Below are 20942 nucleotides of genomic sequence, written 5' to 3'. Positions count from 1 at the left end.
CTCTCCTCCCATGGGAGTAGGCGTGTTTATTGCCTTTCCCCGGCGCCGCACTGTCTCCTGGGAGCTTAGTGTCAGGCTTCCCAAGATTCAGTGTGGGAACAATGATCATGCGTGTGAACAAGCTGTCAATGAACAGCATTCACCGCATCCAGGAAATCAATGCTTGTGGGCTTCACATGCCCACAAGCAAGATGGAAACAGCCAGCATCACATTTTTAAAGTTATTCTTCAGTACGAAAACAAACAGAGGCAGAAATATTACACCCAAACTGAGTATTATTTTGGGATTAGCAAAGTGTCGCCGGACTCCCACTTTAACAGCACCCTGGTGGATGCAGCAAAGCAATATATCAAAGGTGCACTCTAAAGGCTTCAGTCCATTTTTCTTTTTTTTCTCTTTACATAATACTGCATAGTTAATTTGTGTAAATGCTGAAAATGTTTTATCAAATTTTTTATCCTAATGTGCAGAAGGTAGAAGTATATAATTTATTCTACACATTGTCAGCATCAACAATTGCTTGTCAAAATCTTCTCAGCCGTCCTATGTATAAGCTCTGCACTCCCCTTTTTTTTATCTCATGGGGAGTTTGTACTCAGCCACAGAACAAAGCACAAACCCCTCAAATAAAAAAAATGGACAGTGCAGAGTGAATGGGTGGCCCGGCTAGGAAGATTTTGACAAGCGGCTGGTGAAGCCGACAAGTAGCACAGCCAATATCTAGAAGTAAAAGGCTAGGGTTACATGGTTACTAAACCATTAAATTCCCCCCAATCAACCCCCTCAACTCGAAAAAACAAACAAACACAACACTGTATACATTTCTTTAGATTTAGCAGCCTCTTTGCCAGCGCTGTGACATTGCAAGTTGTTCCTCTTGAGGTTTGCGGCTAATGATCTTTACTACAGCACTGAAGGGCAAGTTCATTATGTAAGTACATAATGCTGTTTTAGAGCCACTAAGTGCAGCAGTTCTGAAAAATCCAGGCCGCTGTGATGATACACCCTCAAAGGAAACCTGTCCACAACAGACTGGGTCCACAAGAGGTGGATTGAATGATGACGGTTATTTTTTAACCCAGTGCCATTTAGTTGCCAGAAACGAATAACTGGGAGAAAGACAGACTGAAGTCGAGTGCTGTGTTTTTTTTTTTCTAACTTGACTGGGCATATTAATAATGTGGCATTAAAACTTAAAGATATGCCAAACCAGAAAAATAATCCCACCTCCTAAACTAATGTATTGGCCAGTATGCGCCCAGAGACAAATGCCTGGAACACAGACTTCTTGCATTCCAGCCAATCGTCCCTGTGTGGTAGCAGCGAGGCTGGACGGGACACTTGTGTCCACTGCCTGCAGCTAAATGCCAGAGCCTCATGCACCAGGGCTAAATGCCCAGTGTGCACGGGGAATCACTCACTAGTTATATAAAATAATGATCTCTGCACCATTCTGTGCAGTGGCATCCAGAAGGATAGAGGCTCAAATATTCATAACATAACTAACATGAACCTATGAAACCAAGTAATACTATCATAAACATGAGTGTAGTGTATGGGTGCATGAAAATTCACTTTTGTAGCATACTACGGTGGACAGCCATTCATGTCCATGAAAAGCTGTATGCTGCACCTGGGCTGCCCTGGCAGAGGAAAGATCCTGGCATTTATGTTGAATGGACTCAGCCGTTAGTGTGCAAAGACCCTCAAGGCCCAGCTTTTGGTCAGATAGTAAACTATTCACAAGTAGAAGTTATTTTTTCTTTACCAATGGAAATTCATTTTTATTTAAATTCTGTATACGCACCATTTAAGAACAAGTTTGAAAGCAGACAAAGTAGCAAGGTGACCGCCACAACACACTTTGCCTGAACACAAGCTTAAGTATATTTTACCCCCACACTGTTAGCCCTACACCTTTTTTTTTCCTAAAAAAAAAAAAAAGCACAGCTCTGAAGTTTATTACAAGAAAAATACTCACAGGGCCAGCATAGTGGATCAGCACAGGAATCTCAAATGTTACACCTAATGAGGTAACTATCATAATGTTGGTCAACAAATTCAATGGCAAGTCTTTGGCTTGGATCTTCCATGTAAATATGTTCCAGCAGCCAGGAGGTATAGTAAACAAGTGAGTAAAATTAAGTATCTGTAATTGGAAAAGAAAACAATAGTAGGTAAAGCTTCAGTCTAATTATATAAACCAGCTTGAAAAAAAAATAAAAAATAAATCAACATTCAATATTTCACCGCTACTCTCAACAAGCCCAAGTGAACAAACAATAAAGAGTGGCCTTAGCCTACAAGTCTCCTTTAAACCATACACCCTGATGCATTTCGCCCTGCCCATCGGGGCTTTGTCATAGGGCCTATGACATGTAGGCTGATGCTGCTCTTTATCTTTTATTTACTTGGACTGGTCGGGAGCAGCAGCGATCCATTCCTCCTTACATTTACTAACCCCCTGGATTGGTATTAAGATAAGCCTGCATGCCATGTTCTGGGATACAGATATATGCTTTCATCTCTACTTTGATCGGTGTCACAAGCAATAAAACAGGTCGCATTCAACATTACACCATCACTCTTAGCACAAATCAAACATTACTTAAAGCTAATCTCCATGTTTCGCTTAAAGAAAATGTACACCCAACATTTCATTTACCTGATATGTGCCTGTTGTATCATGTACTTGTGTGAAAATGTATCCTGTTCTCTTTGTATTGCTTCCTTCGTGTGATATACCTGATGTTCCTGCCAGTCCCTCTGCTTTCCTATTAAAAACTGACCACACTAAGCAGGACAGCACACCATGGTTAGTTCTCTAGGTATGCTGAGAGCTTAGCCTGCTCTCTTCCAATGATCAGACTTTTCATGACACACCCCCCCTTCCCCATGCACAGCATTTCACTGGAAACACTAGTGTGCTCCTGTTTCTTCTCCCCTAGGCACTTATGCAGCTGATAACAGAGGGTATTTTATCACGAGAAAAAAAAGTATATATATATATTTATTATATATATATATATAGATATATCTATATAGATATATCTATATATATAGATATATAAATATATAAATATATCAACAGATCCGCGCTTTCAGACTGATTTACACCTGCAGCCCCCCTATATGTAAGAAGGGGACACCTAAGTGATCCCCCAAAAAACTGAAAATCAAAGTATAGGGAGTGGCGCTGTGTTGGAACAAAGGGTGTGGCTGTAAAATAAACAAGTGCTCTAGTGTGTAATATAATTGCTTCTTAGAAGTGAAAAAATTGTTATAATATGAAACTCCCAAAAATCAACATATCCCTATATTAGTGAAAAATCCTTATTTAGTGATAAAGGGAATTTGCTACTATATGTGCAAGCAGTAACACAAATTTTAAATCATCACCATTATATAACATATAAGGGTTCATGCTAGCGCTGCGTCCCCGGACTGTGTGGAGAGCATATGAGCCTGTGAGCTCCCTCTCCTGTCTGGGAACACTAATTTGAAATTGTTTTTTCCATCAGTGTGATATCAGTCTTTTGTGACTGGACTGTTGAATATAAATAAACAAATGCATTTTAAACAGAATCACGCTATGTGGAACCCCTTTTTATATTTTTTTAACACCAAAGTGGATATCTAGTGGGGACCTATATTACATCAAGGGACAGGGAGTCCCCATCTCCCTGTATGCAAATAGCTGCTTTGGATTGGGACGCGTGGAAGGATACTGGCACCCATATAATCGGAGAGACAGGATCAACATCATACGCTCGTACCCCTGCAGGGGTGGAGTGCTCCGGTGAGTGTAACCACATTGGGGGGTGACTGCCAATAATTACAGCACGGCTCTTTATCACCAAAGAAGAACCTTCTGCACAATTTCTACGGGGATTTGGTGCATGGCACATTATATTACTGTTATGAACTCTTTGCAACAAAAGTATATGGGATTTTTTTTGATACATAGTTGCGGTTTTTACACATCATTAACGATTTACTATCTTAAATGTTTTTTGCACATTAATGCACAATGGTTTGATAAGCACAGTTTTTATACACAGCACCATTTGGCACTTGTCACTTTATATTTATTAATTAGTGGATTTATATATGTTATATAATGGTGATGATTTAAAATTTGTGTTACTGCTTGCACATATAGTAGCAAATTCCCTTTATCACTAAATAAGGATTTTTCACTAATATAGGGATATATTGATTTTTGGGAGTTTCATATTATAACAATTTTTTCACTTCTAAGAAGCAATTATATAACACACTAGAGCACTTGTTTATTTTACAGCCACACCCTTTGTTCCAACACAGCACCACTCCCTATACTTTGATTTTCAGTTTTTTGGGGGATCACTTAGGTGTCCCCTTCTTACATATAGGGGGGCTGCAGGTGTAAATCAGTCTGAAAGCGCGGATCTGTTGATATATTTATATATCTATATATATAGATATATCTATATATATATAATAAATATATATATATACTTTTTTTTCTCGTGATAAAATACCCTCTGTTATCAGCTGCATAAGTGCCTAGGGGAGAAGAAACAGGAGCACACTAGTCTTTCCAGTGAAATGCTGTGCATGGGGAAGGGGGGGCGTGTCATGAAAAGTCTGATCATTGGAAGAGAGCAGGCTAAGCTCTCAGCATACCTAGAGAACTAACCATGGTGTGCTGTCCTGCTTAGTGTGGTCAGTTTTTAATTTTCAGTATATATGTATATATATATAGATATAGATATATATATGTGTATATATATATTTTTTTTAATTAATAATATGTACACACAAATGGTTTGCCTTTCATTTCCATTTTAAACTGAATGGGTTGTTTTACAGGGTGAGGGTTTAAAATTACTTTAACTTTAAATTGTTCATTTAGACCAAGCTGGCCCAAACTATTTACTTCACTAACCATGGCAGCAGCTGAGTGCTCTGTAAAAACTGTATGCAGCCTTAGCTACATACAGTATACCGCACTGTGTTTCGGCAGAGGAATTAGAACATCCCGCTCTGATCTTGGAACAAAACCAAGTCAGGCTGAGGGCTCCTCAGCTATTCAGAGGGCGGTTTGTATGTTATGAATTAATGCAATGCTTCCTCTGATTGGCTGATACAGAGTTCATGGCACCATCCGCCCACCTCTCCGCAAAATAACTCAATTCAATAAGACGAGTGAGATGAGTGATTTTTTTGGTCAATCCCATAAAGTTTTGTTTTGGCATCATCTGAAATAACTGCTTTTCTTGCTCTCCTAATTAAACAAGTCACTGAAGCTCAGCGACCACCTACATGTCGTCAGATATATTATGAGGTGTGATAACCCTTATAACATTCTTTCATTCAAAACATCTAACAAATCTAAAAAGTACTACAAAGTGTGAGAAATTTAATTGTGGTATGTGGACATTTTGTATTTAGTGCAAAAGTAACACATGGTAATAAACATGAAGACAGGCAGTGAAAAATATAGAAGCTATCAGACTTTGTGACCTCTGACCCTCTGCCTCATTAATAGCAGTCGCCATATTTCTATCCTGGTAGATTCCTGGCAGTTTGGCTCTCAGGAATAAACAAACACTCTTAAGGCTAATTATGCCAAGTACTGAATTATAAGACAAAAGTAATTGGTGACCTGGAGTAAGACTGGGATTTTGATTTAGGAAAAAAAAAAAAATCAAACCACAATACCTTGAAAATTCCCCTGACTTGCTCTGGCACAAACACATCACTGAGACTGATATGAAAGTTCAGACGACTTTCTAGCCACATGGACCATAATCCAACAGGGTCCTGAAGTGTCTGCATGTGAAATGATATTTTTGAAGTATCAAAATTAAGGTACCTGAGGAAAGAATTACAGCTGATGAGACATGTCACACAATACCAGGCATAGAAAAGAATACCAAAATGAGGGGAAAAAATAAATACCCATGTAAAAAAAAAGACATTTCAAAAAGCAACAGAAACTTTTCACAAGCAGAGTAGGTTATTTTAGCAAGGTATCTCTAAGCTACTCTTAATTATTTTTTCAAAATGTAAAACAGTAAATAATAAAAAGACATTTCTGGAACTTACAGCTTCAAAAAACAAAAAAAAAAAAAGAATTCTGACATGCCTGTAAATTCCATATCTTAAAGTCCAATACGGGCGTCAGGTTGGATGCTCAAACCCTGGGTTATAGGCCCCCACATTCAGGTGATTGGACACGCTCCCTTTCAGCGTACCCCTATAACCCTACCCACTCAGTGAGATCTCCTTTTTTTTTAGGGGATGGTGGTCTGTGTCCTGTACTTTACTTCAAGATACGAAATTTACAGGCAAATCAAAATTCCTTTTATTTTAACCAAACAGTACAGGACACAGGCAGTAAATTTAAAGACCCTAGGATGTCCCCCAAGCAAAGAATCAGAAGGGTGGGCAACAACAAAACAAAAGTGCATTGAAGAACCCGGAGACCAAAAGCTGCTCCTGCAGATACCAGGACATCCACCTGGTAGAACCTGGAGAGTGTGTTAACTGAAGTGGCAGACTTATACCTGGTACACAGTTCCTTTTCGGGAGGACCCATTGGCCATGAGCGTCGATCGGCAGATGTTTTCCTGGCATGCCTGTTCTACAGAGGTCGGACATTCAGGCTGCCATACAGAAATCTCTGTTTCTGTTGAACCGACAGCTATTCGGCTCATGCGTGTAAGGCTTAAAGCAGAGCAACTGGCACCTGATGGCAGAATGACCAGGAAAACCCCACTAATCTTTTGAAGTCAGCACATAAGTGTATTGGAGGTACTATATCTTTTAGAGGATAGGCTCTAACAACCTCTCCGCTCTTCTCAAGACCTCCTGCTTTCAAGCTCTCTCATCTCCTCCTCCCATGCTCATCTCCAGGATTTCTCCAGAGCCTCTCCCATCCTCTGGAACTCGCTACCGCCATCTATCCGGCTATCCCCTACTCTTGCTACCTTCAGGCGATCCCTGAAAACTCATCTCTTCAGGAAATCCTATCACGTCTCCAACTAATCTCCTACCAGTTCCACTAGCTCATTCCCCACAGTTACAACCTTTTGTACCACCTGCCCCACCCTATTAGATTGTAAGCTCTTCTGAGCAGGGCCCTCTTAATCCTCTTGTATTATAACTGTATTGTCTCCCTTTTATATTGTAAAGCGCTGCGTAAACTGTTGGCGCTATATAAATCCTGTATAATAATAATAATAATAATAATAACAATAAAAGCCACCTGGGAATAGTTGACTTGGAGGCAATGTGTCCTTTTCAAGACTGTTGGCAGAACAAAAAGGACATCTAAAACTGGAAAGTTTAATAAAAGACCACATAGACGAGTTCTTGCTGAAAAAAAAATTTTAAGCAACAGATAGCATGTATTCATGAAAGACAGAAGTTGTCTTTTTATGAGGTGGCAAGTAAAACCTTGCTTGGACAGAGAGGTGGCTGTGGACGTGGTATACTTGGATTTTGAAAAAGCATTCGACACAGTTCCCCACACACGGCTAATGTGTAAGATAAAGTCTCCAGGCTTGGAAAGATCAATTTGTAAATGGATAGAAAACTGGCTAAAAAAACAAATTCAGAGAGTAGTGGTTAACGATTCTTATGCTGAATGGTCTAAGGTTATCAGAGGTGTACCCCAAGGTTCAGTGTTGGGACCCTTACTTTTTAATATCTTTATAAATGATATAGGTATAGGGGCTGGGATTAAAAGTAACATTTCTGTCTTTGCAGATGACATCAAGCTATGCAGTGGAATAACATTCTTACAGGAGGTCTCCAATTTACAAGCAGTGCTCAATGCACTGTCTAATTGGGCAACTAAGTGGCAAATGAGGTTTAATGTTGATAAATGTAGAGCTATGCACTTGGGGGCTAAGAATATGCATGCATCATACATACTGGGGGGGGGGGGGGGGGTACAACTGGGGGAATCCATAGTGGAAAAGGATCTGGGGGTTTTGGTAGATCATAAGCTCAATGACAGCATGCAATGCCAAGCTGCGGTTTCCAAAGCGAGCAACATCATTTCTTGTATTAAGAGAGGTATAGACCCCAGAGCGCAAGATATCATTTTGCCCCTGTACAAATCATTAGTAAGACCTCATCTAGAGGTCTTACTAATAGAGAAAGTGCAGAGAAGGGCAACCAAACTGATAAGAGGCATGGAGGAGCTCAGCTATGAAGAAAGATTAGAGGAACTGAATTTATTCTCTCGAGAAGAGGAGATTAAGGGGGGATATGATCAACATGTACAAACACATAAGTGGTTCATGTAGTGAACTTGATGTTGAGCTATTCACTTTAAGGTCATCACAGAGGACAAGGGGGCACTCTTTACAACTAGTGGAAAAGAGATTTAACCTCTAAATACGGAAAGGTTTCTTCACAGTAAGAGCTGTGAAAATGTGGAATAGACTCCCTCCAGAGATGGTTCTGACCAGCTCAGTAGACTGCTTTAAAAAAAGGCCTGGATTTTTTCCCTAAATGTACATAATATAACTGGGTACTGACATTTATAGGTAAAGTTGTTCCAGGGAAAATCCGATTACCTCCCGGGGTATCAGGAAAACATTTTTTCGCCTTACGAGTTTTTGTGAAATCTCCATTAATAGTTGTAAAATAAACAATGGGACCCAAACCTCGATGTTCTACAAATATTCACTTCAAAGGATCCCTTGTTTAGATATGCAATGAGGGCCGTGGCCAGCCCGTCATGAATACTTAATTTCCCTGAAAATGTCTACTTACAAGGTTAAAACTCACGCTCAAAAAGTCTGTGCCAAAGATCTGCATTAAAGGGGGTTGACTTATGCAAAGTATAGGGATTGCAGATGTAGCCCATCCTTAACCAGGAATAGGGAGGCCCACCAATCTGAGCCATGCCATGCCAACCAATGAGGCATCAGCCGGTAATGAAATACAGAGACTAGATGGTAGGGGAGAACACACACTTTATGGTAGAGCAGCCACTAGCATGGAACTTTGGTGGGAATGGTAACTATGGGAAATGTCTGCCTTGCACTTGTAACTAAATATATTTGTCATATGTCTTTTCTGCCCTACTGTTTGTAGATTAATGTTTTAAGGAATATACTCTGTATTCCTTCATGTAATCCATGATCATTACCATTTTTCTGTACAAAAAGATAGATTGCTGTGCATTAGTTTAGACTTTCTACTACTCACCAATAAATTTTGTTATTGTGTTAAAGCTTTTACTCATGTTCAAAGAACTCTCATTTAACCCACATCATATCTGAGAGATATCAAATCTCAAATATAATAAAAGGGTAACACACTGCTGTAGCAAATCGGATCATGTTTTGCTGGGGCTTTTCGCCTTCCTCTGGATCAACTGTGGTTTAAGTATTGTGTATATGGGATTGTATTTTTTATTTTTTTTTTAACTAGATGGACGTGTGTCTTTTTTTAAACTTGACTAACTATGTCTGTTTTTTTGTATACAGCTGGTGTTTTTCAGATAGACACGGACAGCCTTAGGTACATCCAAACGATGGAGAGCAATTTCCTTAAGGTATGTGAGGTGAACACAAGGAAGGTAACACAATGTCTTCATTAAGGTGGAAGGCTGACACCACCTTAGGGAGAAAGGAGGGTTTTGGGCGCAATATTTTCTCGTTCTGAAGGATGTGCATAGACACCGTAAAATAGAGAGATGCTAGCTCTGAGACATGTCTGACAGACGTGACAATCACCAAGAGGGCCACTTTGTAGGAGAGATCACCCAAGGGGAATTCCTTAATATAACCCCAATGCCTAAAAAAAGTTGAGATGTTGGGTTAAATCTACATAAAAACCGGATGCAGTGATCTGCAAATTTCATAAACCCATATTTTAATCACAATAAAAAATAGAAAACATATAAAATGTTTAAACTGAGAAAATGTACCATTTGAAGAAAAAAAGAAAGGTCATTTTGAAATTTATGACAGCAACACATCTCAAAAAAGTTGGGACAGGGCAAAAAAATCTGGAAAAGTAAGTAGTACTAACAAGGAAGAGCTGGAAGAACATTTTGGAACTAATTAGGTTAACCACTTAAGGACTAGCCTCGTTTTGGATTTTAGGTGTTTAAAACAGTTTTTTTTGCTAGAAAATTACTTAGAACCCCCAAACTTTATATAATTTTTTTTGTAACACCCTAGAGAATAAAATGGTGGTCAATGCAATACTTTTTTTCGCACCGTATTTGCACAGCGGTCTTATAAGCGCACTTTTTTTTGGAAAAAATTCACTTTTTTGAATAAAAAAAAAAAAAAAAAAAAAAAGACAACAGTAAAGTTAGCTCAATTTTTTTTTATATTGTGAAATATAATGCTATGCCAAGTAAATTGATACCAAACATGTCACGCTTCAAAATTGCGCCCGCTTGTGGAATGGCGTCAAACTTTTACCCTTAAAAATCTCCATATGCGACGGTTAAAAAAATCTACAGGTTGCATGTTTTCAGTTACACAGGAGGTCTAGAGCTAGAATTATTGCTCTCGCACTACCGATCGTGGCGATACCTCACGTGTGGTTTGACCTCCGTTTTCATATGTGGACGCTACTCACGTATGCGTTCGCTTCTGCGTGCGAGCTCGTCGGGACAGGGTGCTTTTAAAAAAAAAAAAATTCTTATTTATTTTACTTTATTTTATTTATTTTTTCACTGTTTAAAAAAAAAAAAAAAAAAATTGTATCACTTTTATTGTAAAAGTTGAGTGTAAACAGCCCTTGTAATAGAAAAAAGCATGACAGGTTCTCTTAAATATGAGATCTGAGGTCAAAAAGTCCTCAGATCTCATATTTGGACTTAAAGGCAAAAAAAAAAAAAAATTGTCATTTGAAAAAATGACAAAAAAATATGCCTTTAAGACGTATGGGCGGAGCTGACGTTATGACGTCACTTCAGCCCTCCTATGGTATGGAGACGGGTGGGGGCCATCTTCCCCTCGCTCGTCTCCATACCACAGACGTGAAAGGTCCCGATCGCCTCTGCCGCTACAGACGGCTCCGGTAAGCGGCGGAGGGTGCGGGAGAGCGGCGGGAGGGAGGTGGCAACTCTCCCGCCGCCGATAATGGTCATCTCACGACGAATCCACCGCAGAGACCACCATTATCGTATACAGGACCGCCAGCCCTAAAGATGGATACCCCGGTTGTGGCAGCAGCTGCTGCCGTTACCGAGATATCCACCTTCAAACTAATGACGTATATATACAGTGGCCGGTCGGTAAGTGGTTAATTGACTCTGGGCACAAAAAATATATTTCTTTAAATATATTCCTCTATAGCCACAAAGCATACTAACCTATGCTTGGTGCATATGCTTTTCCAAACCCAGATATTAGCTTGTAAAAGTAGTTATCACTGGGCTGCATATAGTATGTGTACTGAGCAGAGCTGTTGAAGGGACCCAAGTATGGACATTCTGGCCTCCGTACTGCCCTCCACCATGCCCTCTAGCAAACAATTTATTTACCCATTTCAAACAGGTACATCGCAGACACAAACATTTGTGGTAAGGAAGCAAGCCAGAATTTGAGAAAGTGTATCTGGTTTTCGTTTGGAAAACTGCAGTTGTTCCAAAATTTTATGTTAAAAGCAAACAAAAAGGTTTAAGTATTTTGGAACCACATTTGTCAGGCATTATTAAATGTGCTGGTAAGTTTTTGTAAAAATGTTTGTATGAAAATCTACCAGGGCATGGCCAGCTTTAAAGCTTCAGACTTGTTATACTTACCTGTTCTTTGCAATGGTTTTGGACAGAGAAGTCCTGCTGATCCTCCTCTTCTGGGGTCCTCTGCCAGCACTCCTGGCTCCACCTCTTCAGTGAATGTCCCCATAGGAAGTTGCTTCCTATGGGAGCACTTGTGTGGGTTTGATCTCGAGTCACTGTGTCTGCATCTATAGCCACAGACAGTGTGGCTCAGTCCCGCCCTCTATTCCCTCATCAGAGAATTTGACTGCCGCTGCTATCAATCTGCCCAGTGAGGCGGGACAGATCAGAGAATGATGGATCAAGATTGGGCTCAGGTAAGTATAATTGGGGCCTGGGGGGGGATTCCTGAACACAGGAGTTTTTTTTACCTTAAAGCTGGCCATAGATGGTTTGAATTTCAGCTGGTTAAGCAGGGACCAGCCGAGATTCAAACTATGTATGGGCAAGGCTGATTGTACCCAAGTTTATTGATCAACTTGTATACAACCAGCATGTCGGATATTTCATGCGGCTATAACTGCTATAATCACCGAGTGCTCTCCCAGCAGGGAACACTATAGCTTCGCAAGAAGAATTCCCCATCAACACTGACTGTGTTGATACGGGAAACAAGCAATTTTCTTTCCTGCAACCCGTGGTTGCAGGAAAGAATATCACACTATCTATTGCCAGCTTTATGCAGAGAATGCATTAAAGTGATTGTAAAGGAAAAAAAATGTACCCGTATTTATCGGCGTATAACACGCACAGGTGTATAACATGCACATTAATTTTAAGAGGGAAGTTTCAGGGAAAAAAAAATTCAATTTTAAATAAGGAACTTTGAAGCAAAATAAGGGTCAGCGCCCATCTGCAGTCTCACCATTGCCACCAATGCAGCCCCATCAATGCCCATCTGCAGTCTCACAAGTGCCATCAATGCGACCTCATCAGTCCACATCAATGCAGCAGCCTCACCATTGCCATCAATGCAGCAGCCTCACCATTGCCATCAGTGGAGCCTGATCGATGCCCATTTGCAGCCTAGAGGGGACAGGGAGGGGGGTGGGACGAGCGCCGAAAGATTATATACAGTGAGAATCTCCTATGATAGACAGAACTGTGGTCCAATGGCGGCCCAGGAGCCGGGACTTCCTATTACAGAGGCCACCAAGTAAACAGGAGATTCTCACTGTATGTAATCTGACAGCGCTCGTCCCGCCCCCCTCCCTGTCCCCTCCGAGGCATCTAAAATTGAAGTATTGGCGTATAACACGCACGTGCTATTTGCACCCAATTTTTAGGGTGAAAAAGTGAGTGTTATACGTCAATAAATACAGTATTTAAAAAAAATACACGTCATACTTACCTGTTCTGTGCTGTGGTTTTGCATATAGGGAAAAAAGCTTCAGCCTTTACAACCACTTTAAGGAAAAAAACTAAAGCCTTTAGAACCACTGCTCTGTATTGACCATCCACCTGTAAACATTCTGCTACTGATAAAGACAAATAAAACATTTAAAGCCGTTTATACTTTAAGATGAAGCAACATGCTTCCTTGTGTTCCCAACGTCCAAAGGAAACATTGACTAAACAGTTAAATATGGAAGTATAATGTGAAGTACATGTTACTGATACACATTTGTATATTCATTACCATCGAATGAAAGGGTTAATATGAAATGGACAGAAAACAGCACCAAGCTTGCAGCAATTTTATACTACAATTCAGAACGCTGGTGAAGAACACTACAGAAACAAATGTGCATTAATACTTCCAAGCCCAAGTATGTCAAAGATTGTGTGCCCAATTCATTCTTTTCCACACAAACACCCAAATCCCATAATATAAAGACATGCTACAACTAGTACATTTCTATACCTACAATAAATTCTACTGTTTAATTACTAGGAAGCATGTCCCCTTTAGTGTTTACTAGCAGGCCACAAGAATGCAGTAATAGCATATCACTAAACAGAAATCTGACATGTACCGAAGCCAAGCTATGAAGTGAAGCTTCATGTTGTGACCAAGCAGTAACTCATGACTCACGCTGTAGAGTAAATAGAAACATACCCTTCTGTTATGTTGTGAGAACTACACAAGGATGGCGGGGGAGCAGCTTGTACAACACTTAGCTTCTTTTCTTTGGAGCAGACAAACTCCAATTCTTGTGAGGCTCCTGTAAACAAAACAAACAGCTGCAATAAAATGCTTATAAACGTACTTCACGCTTGCATTTATAAATTATCCATAAATACAGACAATGAATCCATTGCATACTCTGACAAGTAGTAGTTCGCACAGGCAGAGTGTTGGAAGACACTTGCCAGGACAAAAAAAATAGCGGCTGACATTCTGCCTGTGTGTATGCCGCTCTGTTCGGCTGGCTTTTGTCAGATGTGCATGCCGGAAAACCAGCAGCTGACCGACTCCCGATTAGCGCTCTCAGCCAATGGCAGCGCAGATCGAAGTGTTCTGGTGGAGGGGCGTCCCCCTGTCAGAACACAACAGCTCGGCAGGGGAGATCACTGGACTAAGCTCGCATGGTTAGTTCAGTGGCTTCCGACCGGAGCTGTTAGTCTTTTTTCATGCAACCCGCGAGGTTGCATGAAAAAAAAAAAAAAAAAAAAAACCTGTAGTGTGTACCAGGCTTTAGGCTGGCCATACATTATACAATCTTCCTTGAGGTCTATCAAAACCATTAAACTTAATTTGTATGCAATCAGGCAGGCCCTTGCACTATATCATTGAAGGCAAATCTAAAGGAAATTGTATAATGTATGGCCAAGCTGACGTTATTTGCAGTAAAAGCTATAAAGAGCACCAAAAATACTCAAATTTCCCCCCAGGCCAGCATGGCCCACCTAGTTCCTGCTACTTTCAGAGCCAGGTGTATAGATTAAAATGTCATGGGTGCTCAACCTGTGGCCCTCCAGCTGTTGCTGAACTATAAGTTCGATGAAGCATTGCAAGGCTGACAGTTACAATACACAAAAGAAAAACAGTTACGTCCTCACTGAGGTAAACGGGGTAAACAAGCAGTTAATAAAAGGCGAAAATAGGCTTGTCATAAATGGCTAAAAAAATGTGTTTATTGTATCAAAAAGTACAAAAAAGGGGAAAATTAAATAATAAAATGACTCTTGTGAATTGCACAGTATACCAAAAACAATGCAACAATGCCCCATCACCTAGTACAATATTAAAACAATGTGACTGTAGTAATGTCCGGACCTCAACATCTATGTGAAATACAAACATCAGCGAGGTAATCCCCGCATATCAATAATAACCAATGCCAATTATGCCAATAAGTGAAGCCCACATAAGCCCCAGGGCTCTACACTATAACCTCCACTGGCCGATTGCAAAGGACAGTGGTGTAGTCTATAAGACATTATTTGCAGTGTGGCCAACAGTTCACAGCACACTAATTTAAATAGCCCAACTCCGATGTTATAACCGACAGTGCTGGATGGAGGGGGGGGGGGGGGGGGGGGGGTTGCCTTTCATTAATCGCTTGGTTATCCCATTTGAGGGCTTTATCCCCAATGAAGACGTAGCTTTTTCTTGTGTGTATGCTCTTTTTTGGTTAGTTCCCAAACACCTAACAGGTGATTAGGCATCTAAATTGTGGTGAACTATACATATCCCCTGATCTTTTGGTTTTGACAGTTGCAAGCATGACTCTCAAGGGAAGAGCGAAAAGCGCCTCTAAGTGTAGCATTTATTTGACATGGCAAAGATAACAATAAACACTTACAGGAGGGAGATATGATTCCAGCTCATCTTTTAGATGGAAGCGTCCCAATGAGAGGTTCAGCGTGCCGCTCCAGGGGGCCCAAGACCGCTGTGTCTCAGGGAAGGAATCCGGCAAAGTCGTGTGGTTCCAGGTATGATCGTGTGAATGGCAGCGCGGAGCGCAGCACCGCGGATGGTGTGTGACATCACCGGGAGGCTTGGAAACACATACTGAGCATGTCAAGTGGGCAGTCTTGGCTCCCCTAGAGCGGAGCGCGCTGAACCCCTCTCATCAGGAAGCTTCCATCTAAAAGATGAGCCGGAATCATATCTCCCGCCTGTGAGGTTTTTATGGTCATCTTTGCCAGGTCAAATAAATGCTACACTTTTCATTCTGTCTTTTCATACATCCACTACAGAGTCGACTCTGCTCCTGAGAAAAGCCTCAGCCCTGAGTATACAAGCATTACAGACATCCATCTGTGGCCCAGCCCTTTTCCATTGGTCCAGCATTACCTTTTAATTGAACTTCTTATAGACCTTGTTGGATATTACATCACCTTTTACAGAACCTTACGATAAGTACTTGCACTTGTTCTTACACAGCCCTGTATAAGGGTCTACCCTAAGCGCATGTCACATATGTCTTATGATGGCACTAGTAGTTCCGCAGCAGCGGGGGGCTACAGGTTGAGCACCCATGGACTAAATGCTTTTGCCACAAGCATGCTTGGTTCCTTGGCCACAACTTTAGTAGCAGCAGAAAATAACAGAACTTTTTAGGGGGCCACTGGTTCTTTGTTTTTTATTTATTTTTTTTTTTTAAATAAAGGTTTTCAGCCTGGGGAAGGGGGTGCAGGGGAACTTCCTAGGTCAATTTTGATTAAAAAAAAGGAGATACCAGGCAAATAGCTAAATACATAGTCAAAATGGCTTTACTGTATGTCTAATGTTTGAAAATCTGGTCCATCGGTGTTTTGGTTTACCTACCTGTCGCACAATATACACACACACACACAGTGATGACACACTCCCCCCCCCCCCATGTTCAACAGTTCAGGTTTCTTAGGTCACCCCTCTCTTGCAGTCTGATTAGGGCTGACCTATTAATGGCAACTATAAATCGGAAGTAGCAAAATGACCATTCTGACCTACAGAGATGAGATGTGTAAACATTGCAAAGGTTTGATGGGTAAAACTGTATAAAAAACATATATACTTGAACAGTCTATTTTGCGGTTTGCCAGTTAGGCTGAACATACAAGTTTGAGGTGCTTGGACCTAGGAGGGGTGTAAACACAACACATTTGGAACAATTTGAAAAGGGAAAACCTTAAACTTGCTAAGTACCTGAGCAAACAATGGTCGCTGCTTTTGTAAAACTTATGGAAGAGCTTAAAAGCATCACAGGCTCAAAATGGATAGAAAGTGCATCATCTAAAAAATGATGGACATCCTGCAGAGAGAAAACACAGTATGGATTTTGTGCATGTACATTGCCCATTATCAACACATTAATAGAACAAAAAGTCTACAACTCATTGGCAACATGAAAGAGAGTGAGAGAGCAATAGAGCTTGAGCTCGAGAGAGAGCGATAGAGCTCGAGTGAGAGAGCTCGAAAGCGAGCGTGCAAGCGAGAGAGCCCGTGAGAGAAAGCGAGCATGTGAGAGTGAGTGTGAGAGAGAGGGCGCGAGCTCGAGAGCGAGACACAGACAGACACACACAGTGCTCTCAGAGCCTACACAGGCCAAAGCTGAGCAACTTTTTATCCAGATGGCTGAGCTATTGTTATTTGTGCAGAGACAGGCTGAAAGTCCAAATAAACCAAAATTTAGCCAGAGTCCTGTGCGATGCCAAGAACCCCTGTGTGTTAAACCTGTTGTAGAACTCTTTTGTTGAAGTAGGTGAAAGTCCCTAAACAGAATTTGACAAATTAACTAAATGTTTGAAGCTCTACCCATGACTAAATCTTTGCAATTGGCTGAAGATGAATGGTCAGATGATGGGAGTTCCTTCTGCTTGCTGTCTGCTGATCCTATATAAAACATACATTTTTTTGATAACGTGTAGTGGCCCTGCAAGAGTTGAATTTCAGAAAAACCCTTAAAAAGGGACAGTGCACCATTTTGCTGGAACTGAGGGCCCATTCACACCAGATGCAATTGGATGCATTTTTGACTGTTTTCCCACTGCATAGACAGTCCAAAATCCAAGTTATCGCATAGGCATAGCTCACATCATTGCAGTGCAGTAAAAAAAATAAAAATTAAAAAAAAAAGTACAGCAAGCTGCCTTTTCTGCACAGCAAACACGCACAAGCATATGTAAATGCACGCAACTGCACCACATCGAACTGTACATAAAAGCCCAAATTAAGGGAAAAGGAGAAGTGACCTCAAAGGACAAACTGAAGGGAAAAACACACGTCAACTGCATGTAAACATGCATTAAAAACAGGCATTAATGCATGCAAAAGCATTTATGGTGTGAATGGGCCATGAAAATTGCTGTGAAATTTTATGAGGTGTGCCTGCAATATAGAAAAAACAAAGAGAAAAGATATCTCTCAAGAGGACAAAAAACCCCCCGGCACTGTCTGAAAAAGCAAGCCAGGATTTTATTAAACAAATAGATAAAGCACCACACAAAAATGTTTACAACAATTCATAGAAAAGGGGGGCTATGGTGAGTGACTAACACAGGCCCTAACAATAAAAATGACAACGTTGTCCATTAAAAACAAGGGGAGCCGCGGCTATGCATACCACAAGCACACTCCATTCACCACTCATACACTGATGATAATGATTCAAAGGCAGTTAGGCTGAAGTAACAGGATCAGTGAATCACTCTTCAGGAGCATGGTATAGCGGGTGTGGGGGTAGTTGTGGATGGAAAGAAAAGTGGAAGTAAATAGGGCCAATAGAACCTGATAAAGGGCAACAGGAGCTGGCCGGGATCATGGAAATATATTCCAATGGCACACAGCAATTATGACCGGCAGTAACTAACAGTTCATGTGTTTAAGCAGGTAGACGTAATGACATAACAGCATCAAGCACAGCTAAATGAGCCCGCAGCATCTGGCAGTTCTTGCATATAGATGAGCAGATAAATAGCAATAAATAGCAGCAACAAGCAGAAGAAGGGGGAGGCTGGCTTAGAAACAATGCAGAAGAAAAATTGTCAAACAGAGGGGGATATGTCTCTCACCACCCAATCAATAGCTGACATCCATGTATCGCCATGCTCATCCCCGCCTGGTGGCTTGGAGTGTGAGTCCGTGTGAAGCCCATTTGCTGCTTGAAGACCTGTGTCCACCGAGCGCTGCGCTCGCCGTGCGAAGTAGGCTGGTCAGGTACAGGAGATGCCGGTCGTCAGCTGTTAAGTCCAAGCTGATTGTCCATCCACAGCGTTGCACGTGGTTCCGCGTGCAATGCTGTGGATGGACGATCAGCATGAGCATGGCGATACATGGATGTCAGCTATTGATTGGGTGGTGAGAGACATATCCCCCTCTGTTTGACAATTTATCTTCCGCATTGTTTCTAAGCCAGCCTCCCCCTTCTTCTGCTTGTTGCTGCTATTTATTGCTATTTATCTGCTCATCTATATGCAAGAACTGCCAGATGCTGTGGGCTCATTTAGCTGTGCTTGATGCTGCTATGTCATTACGTCTACCTGCTTAAACACATGAACTGTTAGTTACTGCCAGTCATAATTGCTGTGTCCCATTGGAATATGATATGCATAGCTGCGGCTCCCCTTGTTTTTAATGGACAACGTTGTCATTTTTATTGTTAGGGCCTGTATTAGTCATTCACCATAGCCCCCTTTTTTCTATGAATTGTTGTAAACATTTTTGTGTGGTGCTTTATCTATTTGTTTAATAAAATCCTGGCTTGCTTTTTCAGACAGTGCCGGGGTTTTTTTTGTCCTCTTTGTTTTTTCTGTATGCTTTAGGACATCCCTGACTGGTATCCTGCATCTTTTATGCGGTTGATTGCCTGATATAAGCCTGTCTCTCTAATTATCAAGTACGGTGGTTGATCTGGGCTAACTTCACTTATTTTGTGCCTGCAATATAGGGCACTAAAAAAGAAAAGATGGTGCTAAAGTTAAAAAATTCTGTAGCTGAAGGAAATTTTACCCACGTGTTCAAAGAGTAACTGCCAGTTTGGTATTGTGCCATGGGCTGGTAAATGCATTATTTGGCAGCTGTGACCCCCAGGTACATAGAATGGAAAGCCAGCTCTGCACTAAAAGAGCCGATGGCTGTCCAGAAGCATGAGGCGAGTGCTGTTACCCATATTGGACCTGCTGACATTTTGCAACCAATCTTGCTACTGATGATGTGGACAACTTTCTCATCGCCTTTGAAAGGGTTGCTATGTGGAAATCATGGCCAAAAAAAATGCTTCCCTCAATTATTACATCCCCTTCTGTTAAAGTTTTGTTTAACTTGTAGGTTGGGGCCGCAATGACTGACGAGTTTAAACTCATCTTCCCTAGCAACAAGTAGGCGTGTGTCATCAGGAGACAAAATCTCTGATCAAATAGAAGAGCAAGTGCATAGCTGGTGGTGCAATGCATGGGGACATGCTGTTGATAGGTGTCCACTATCCTTGGGTACACTGCAATATAACCCTCAGAACTCTGCCCCACCAAATTTCAATGGAAACCCTCTCTGCAGTTACCCCTAGCAATTGTGGAAGAGCACCGCTTAAGCCTGTAGGGGACAACAAGACGCACAGTGCACCTGCTGCTGTTTCCAGCAGAATGGCAAGTCAAAAAAAACACAGGCACTGGTGGAGCTGTCACTACTTCTGTGCTCTCAAATGCAGGTGGCTGGTAAGACTTTCTTCAAAAGAAAAATCAATGGGACTGCTACATCAGTCATTAGCAAAACTATCTGCCATGACTGGCAGGAAAACTATCTGCCATGATTTGAGGGGGGGGGGGGGGGGGGGAGAGAACCAAGTTGGAGGCAGGAAAGAGAAAATGTAAGAGGCTGGTGTTCTGACACCACGGAAAGATCCAGTTAATGCCTGGTTTCAGTGGTAAAAAGTGGGCAGGAAAAGCCCTCAAACCAGTTGGCAACTGGAGTGAGTCCTGGAAGCTCTACCCTTGCTGCTAAATCTCAAAAAAAGTTTTGTATCCAAAAGCTAAAAAATTTTTTGGCTATAAATACACTTTAATTACCCATACGCTATGCAGGATCTAGTGCCCAAAGCAATATTATAGGCCATTTCCATGGAATGGGTCTGGTTGCAGCTCCTAAGGTTTACCAAGGTTGCACCAACCTGTATGCACTGCTTCTTTGTTGTATTAGAGGACAGCGAAGCATTAATTGAAGAATCCAACAACGAAATAATACCATAGTTAAGCTAAGAGTGATTTCTTCATAAGGGAGAAGAGGTCCATCACCTTAGGACACTAGCAAAAACCCGAGGACTCTCAGAG

General features: G+C 41.3%; 1 protein-coding gene across 3 annotated transcripts in view; it reads right to left on the bottom strand.

Moving 5' to 3' along the window:
• TMEM131L (transmembrane 131 like) overlaps window positions 1-20942 on the bottom strand; it is a 190022-nt gene that overhangs the window by 92430 nt on the left and 76650 nt on the right. For all 3 annotated transcript variants that reach the window (XM_073605325.1, XM_073605317.1, XM_073605333.1), the window contains 4 exons: window positions 16828-16933; window positions 13810-13915; window positions 5708-5861; window positions 1983-2150 (listed from right to left, as the gene is read on the bottom strand). In XM_073605325.1, coding sequence (XP_073461426.1) covers window positions 1983-2150; window positions 5708-5861; window positions 13810-13915; window positions 16828-16933 — 534 coding nt within the window. The remainder of the gene's footprint in view (window positions 1-1982; window positions 2151-5707; window positions 5862-13809; window positions 13916-16827; window positions 16934-20942) is intronic.

The sequence above is a fragment of the Aquarana catesbeiana genome, linkage group LG01 (assembly GCF_042186555.1).
Source record: "Aquarana catesbeiana isolate 2022-GZ linkage group LG01, ASM4218655v1, whole genome shotgun sequence".
NCBI classification, from domain to species: Eukaryota; Metazoa; Chordata; class Amphibia; order Anura; family Ranidae; genus Aquarana; species Aquarana catesbeiana.
This window is presented reverse-complemented; position numbering and strand designations above follow the sequence as displayed.